The sequence below is a fragment of the Acanthisitta chloris genome, unplaced genomic scaffold (genome assembly GCF_000695815.1).
Source record: "Acanthisitta chloris isolate BGI_N310 unplaced genomic scaffold, ASM69581v1 scaffold22123, whole genome shotgun sequence".
In the NCBI taxonomy this organism is placed as follows: domain Eukaryota; kingdom Metazoa; phylum Chordata; class Aves; order Passeriformes; family Acanthisittidae; genus Acanthisitta; species Acanthisitta chloris.
Window position 1 is genome coordinate 55513 of NW_008666990.1, and position 6247 is coordinate 61759.

The 6247-nt window shown below is 39.0% G+C and overlaps 1 protein-coding gene across 1 annotated transcript in view; it reads right to left on the reverse strand.

Moving 5' to 3' along the window:
• The window catches only part of LOC103799989 (membrane-associated guanylate kinase, WW and PDZ domain-containing protein 2-like), a gene marked incomplete at both ends in the record, with an annotated part of 53653 nt that extends 52698 nt beyond the window's left edge, over positions 1–955 (reverse strand). Inside the window, one exon of the mRNA XM_009072348.1 lies at positions 836–955. Within this exon, the coding sequence (XP_009070596.1) occupies positions 836–955 (120 nt within the window). The remainder of the gene's footprint in view (positions 1–835) is intronic.
• Between the last annotated feature and the right edge of the window lie 5292 nt (positions 956–6247).

Sequence of the window (6247 nt, forward strand, 5' to 3'; positions counted from 1 at the left end):
GGGTTGGACTTGATGATCTTGGAGGTCTTTTCCAATCCAGATGATTCTATGATTACTCAGTTATTCTAGATACTCATGTTTTTCTAAGAAACATTTGGTTTAAAATAGTGTACAATTGTTCTGGCTTTATGAGAACGTCCTGCTATGTAACTGCCATCCCATTTGCAGTAGTTTCAGGATAGCTCTGCTTTGGAATAGGTTTAAAATCAGACAAATCACCAATTCTCCTGGGAAGCAATGTTCTGCAGTAAGCTGCTGGCTCTTTGCCCCATAGAAAGGCACTTTCTAATACAGTCCTTAGGACAGTTCCTATCCCCCTGTCATATTACAAAATTAATGAGTTCTTTTCAATAACTTTACAAAGCCCATAAGACATGACATAGCAAATCCTTCCTCTTTTAGTTAAGTACTGAGGTTTCAACCTCTGTTATAGACTGGTATTTCAGGATCACATGTGCATTGTAGAAGTGTCAGCCTTACACCTGATCTCTGTTGTAGAGTGTGTTTGTCCTGTGTTAGAAATGCAGCTGCTTATTGAAACTTCGTGGAAATGCCCTTGAGTATTTGGTGTAAAGGACTAGTGTTTCTGGCCTGTAAGTGTAATGTATTACCATGTTTCTCTTAGCCACTATAATACACTAAAATTACAATGAACCCATCTGCATTTAGCTTTTACATATGAAAATATTCTGGTACTGGCCATGTGGCTCTTCACAAATTTCTGCTAACAGTAGCAGTGACACATTTGTGATGAGATAACCCAGTGCAATTCCCTCAAATTAGAAAAGTGTACAATGGAAACATGACAGAAATTTAGGAGTAAAAACATGCTTACCTTCATATGTTCCACTTTCTAAGAGAGCACCACTTTTCTCCAATTCCATAAAATCTTCAACAGTGATGAAAATATAGTCCACACCAGGGACTTCCCCCTCCTTATGTGGCCTTGTGGTGCCTGTTAATAAGATGAGAGACATACTGTCAAGCACATGGCCTAAAGGTAGAATGATCTTTTTGAAAGCCCAGGATAATTTACAAAGTAAACCATTTACACAACACCTTGCATAGCACATCTTCCTCGTGAGGATGTCTTTCAAAGCAATACAGTTATATTTGTTGAAGTTGACAGAGGTATATAAGATGCATTTTTAAGATCATGCCAGACATTATTTGGATCCATATCATTTATTTCCACTAATGAAAAAGTATCACACTGTTGCTCTTTTTACATTGCTAGAAAGATCTGCAGTGACACTGAGGCATTTGGAGGTAACACAAAACAAAGTCTTGTCTAAAATCAATCTGCTTCATGATATTTTAAACATTCATTTAGTACACAAAATAATAATTCTGTAAAGTAAATACGTGAGGGTTATATTCACATTGCTTGTTTCAGTGCCATAAGTGGACTTGACAAATAGTTAGGCTTCTGGGCTTGTGGGATACAAATCACCTGCTAATCACATTGTCTAACTGCCAAGTTGTTTGTATTTAGTTATTGCTTCTATTGTCATCTCTGGATGACAGAACTCTGTAAACACTGACACACAATATTTCATACATGCTGAGAAGTGACTCAGGTTAGGCAGCAGAAGTTGGGATGTTAGCAGGGAAGCATCGACCTGATTTCCTAAAGGTCCAGTTTATGGTGGTCAGGCTCTTTCTGCTTTGACTGAAATCACTAAATAAATCTCCAAATTCCATTTAGAAATGAGAAAGTTTTAGTTTCTCCTCAGTCTCAGAGTGTTTGAGACCTTTTAATCAATCAGTTTCTTATCAATACTGTACTGATTACATCAGTTGCAGGATTTGGTTTCAAGACTGTTGACTTTCTGGACAAAAGTTTAACATTATGATATGGTGCAAAAATTCTGTCTCTTCCTCAGTTATTAATCCACCACCTTAAACACTGCATTGTGACTCTCACATGATGCAGTAATGATTCAGACATCTCTTCAAGTTGGCTAAAATAAAACCTATTTGATCTACTTTTAATGCCTATTCAGGCACCTGCACTGAAACCTCTTGACACATTTTGTGTAAGACTCCTCACGAAATTAAGAAAACTGAGTGTAATTGTCCACATTTCTGCCACGTGTATAAACTATTACAGTCAATAAAGACCTCATCAATGGTGGAAGAGAGAGAGACATTCAGCTGCTAAGAGCTCAAATCAGTTGGCTGTACAGAGGTCTCTGTGGGATGCCTCAGATGTGAAGCTAGCAGACATGCAAAGGAAAAAATAGCCCTCTTTGTACTGACCTAAATGGAGCTGTCCTAATCTCATACTGAGTCCCACTCCATAGCTAGATCTAATGGAGACTTCTGTGCAACAGAGAGCACATTAGCAGTACAAGGTCCTCTCAGTGACAATGACAGGACTCCCACGATCTCAGTGATTCCTACTGGCCAGTGCTCAGCTTTGTCTGATTCCAATTCCCTTCTCATCCCAACATTTAAAACTAACACTTGACTTATATGGCTTTTAATTTCTGGAAATTTAGTATTTGCAGAAATGGGTTTGTTAGGATTATTACTATTGTGCTTCAGGGATGGTATGGTTAAAGCACTCAGCCACCTGGATTGTCCATAAATATGTTGAATTTACTTTCTGTGGATTGTCTGACCCCTGGGGATGCTGCAGCATCCTCAAAGACCTCCAGCCCTCTGTGAGAATTGTGCAGAAGCACAAGGATTCTGGTGAGCCCCTGAGAGCTCTGCTAACAGCACAGCCATCAGATGTTTGGTCTACATGCTCTCTCCTGGGAAATTTTTCACTCCCAAAGTATATTGACAGGAACTGTATCTTCCTCATAAAACACTCTGGCAAATCAAGGCTGTGCTATTCCCAGACATGGCACAGGGAAGAAACTGGCATATTGGATGAATATCTCTAGCTTACTATTTCTTCAACATTTTTTTTAGGTAGCCAAACTAGAATCACCAGAAGTTTATCAATGAGACAAAAATACAAGTTGCATCCAGGAGGCAATTACACCCTACTTTGAGTGGAAAGCTGGACCAGATCTATTGAGCTCCCTAACAATCTAAATTGCCAACAATTGTATGATATTAAGTGTTCAGATACTGCAGTTTGTTTTAAGCACATGGATATCCAGTAGTCCTTTACGAGGAATGACTGAAAAATCTCACAGGTGGTCCAACAACAGACTCAGTCATCCCTGTGTTTCTCTACTTTGGTCACAATCTTCATTGAACTTGCCTAGAAAAGTGTAACAGACTAAATTTCAGTCAACTGCTCATCATCTAACCCCACATGTAAGGTACCCATAAGATGTCCTGTTTTTAGAGCTGCAAATGTAATCATTACCTTGTCCTAGAACACTCCAAGATTTAAAATAATCCCTGTTTCGGTTCAAAATGAAACTAATAGATTTTTACGGCAAAACCAAAAGACCCAGAACTCCCCAGTGTGCTAACACAGCAGCTTCTTAATTTAACTTCAGAATCCCAGAATCAGACAGGTTGGAAGGAACCACAATGGGTCATCTGGTCCAACCTCCCTACTCCAGCATGGCCACCCTAGAGCACATGGCTCAGGATTGTGTCCAGATGGTTCTTGAATACCTTCAGTGAGGGAGAATCCACAACCTCTCTGGGCAATCTGTTCAGTGCTCAGTGATTGAACAGGAAAAAAGTTCTTTCTCATATTCAGGTGGAACTTCTTGTGCATCAGTTTTTGCTGTTACCTCTTGTTTTGTTTCCAGAAGTGAGAAGAGTCTGGTTCCATCCTCTGAGCACTTCCCATTCATGTACTTGAATATATTAATGAGGTCCTCTCCTGAATCTCAGCTACCCACTGATTTCCCTAGGTGACTAAATAGCTACTCATGATTCTGCAGTAACTTCTCCTTTCTCCATTTCTCTTGCACTCCACAGTTTCACTATATATTCCAGCCTGGAGATAAGGAATCCTTTCTCCTCAAAGTTGAATTAACATGGGTAAATTAAACAAATGAACATTTTAAAGGAAGGTTTCCTGCCAGTTCTACTTATACCTGCTATGTCTGTCCTACAAACTACCACACTATCACTTAAATAGTAACATGGAGGGTTCTACACTCTTTTCATGTAAACCTCAGGGAGTCTGCTCCAAGAGCTCTACACTATTGTATACAGAGAGCTGTATACCTATGAGAGGCCAAGTAGCCACTTCCTTCAAAAAATGGAGAAAGGAGCAAACCATGATCACTAATTGTGTGAGTTCAGGGTGACTTTTACCCCAAGTACAGCAGTTTCCATCCCCAGAACAACTTCATCGCTCTTGATAAAATCTTAGTCCCATTTCCCTCCTGCATTTGTTCTCATTCCCTCAGCCTGAAGACCCGAGATCTTGGAAATGGTTAATGCAATTCTCTGGCTAATGGTATAATCAATGGATATTGCCTCTTTTTCTCCTTCACCCTGGAGGAACTGAATTGTTGCTATTAATACTTCTGTCATCCTTTACAGTTTTCTGTAAGCACTGTAGAATTTGCAAGTGCAGGTCTACAGGCTTGGACACAGTTGCTGGAGCATCTTAAATACCCATCAGGGTCTGAACATTGATATCTATATATTGGAATCTTACAGATCATAGGCAAATTTTCTTTTTGCCTTCTTTTAATCTAATTCAGAGTTATCCTTCTTAAGAGATCTTGTCTTTAACACCAATCATATAGATAGATAAACAGGCCTAAAAGCTATGGTAACTCAGGACTTAAAGGATTAATTCCAAGCCTCATATTCTCCAGAAACACAACACCTCTTGTTATGCAGCACCAAGTCTGAATAGAACATACTTGTCACTGCTCCTAACATTTAGCCTTTTATTAATGTAAAATGAAAATAGGAACCCAGTTATCATTTTGTTACCATGGTAACCTATGAAATAAAAAAAATTTTTTTGAATTCCATAATGAAAAAAACATGATACTTTTTAGATCTTGCAGGATCAAACCCAGCAAAGGATATTTGCACTATGCATATTTATAACATACACAGTCTATTGTTGCTGTTGGAGACATAAAATGAGTAGCTTGCAAGTAACTTTTTGGATGTGAGAAAAAGGTTTTTTACTCTAAGGGCGGTGAGACACTGGCACAGGTTGCCCAGGGAGGCTGTGGCTGCCCCAACCCTGGTGGTATTCAAGGCCAGGCTGGATGAGGAGGGCATCCTGATCTAGTGAGGAGGTGTCCCTGCCCAGGGCAGGGGGTTGGGACTCGATGATCTGTAAGGTCCATTCCAATCCCTAAATTCTATGATTCTATGAGTCTATGATTCTATGAACTATGACCAGTCCATTTGAGCAAGTGCTGACACACTGTGTGTGGGAGCTGTAGAAATTACAGGGCTTTGGTCTACAAAATCTGGACTGATAATAACCTTTGATTTCATGACCACAACTTGCATTATTCATCAGTCTGCTCTCAAAACCAATAATAAGGTCATTCAGTGAGCAAGCACTCTGTCTGGATTTATACCTTCGACATGGATAGTTGGTGCAGTTTAGAAATGACTAATCTATGTGCCAGATCATTTTTTTATTACTATTTTTTAAAAATCCCCTTTTCCTTTGCAGCTTTGGTTCTTCTGTTCTACAGAGGAAAGACATTGATTCACCATAACTCAGTGAAGGGTTTCCATGCTCAGTATCATATTATATGATGGTGCTATATTCCAGGAGAGGAATTAGGTGTAGTTTATATAAACAGCCTTTGAAAGAATATATTTTTCTTTTAACCAAGTTTAAGGCACCTGTGGGTTTGCACTTAGACACCTAAGAAATCTCTACACTGAACAAAAAAAGGGGTGTGTTAATTTAATAGCAATAAACTATCTTTGAAATGCTGCTTATATGAGCTTGGGGAACAATAAATAACGTGCAAGTTTTTTGTTGACTGCTAGTGCAGACTGAAAAAATGGTCAGTTCATGTAGTGTTCAGTCTAGATTTACCTTATTAGCAAACAAGTATAGAATTCTTAATTCTAGAAGAGCTCAAGGGTTGGAAAGCTCCATGCCAATTTGTACAAGTAGGGGAAGAAATAAGAATTTACATGGCTCTTTTTAATCTCAGCATTCAAGTACATAATTATAACACCTTAGTGCTTATTTGGGACCAAGGTGCACACTGTGACTGAAATATTTTCTGCTTCTTAGAAGAACTGAGTCTTCACAGTCTCTGTCCAGCTCTGCCACTTTTGAAAGCAGGAAAAGAAAATGTTTCTTTTGTTTCCAAGGAAAAGA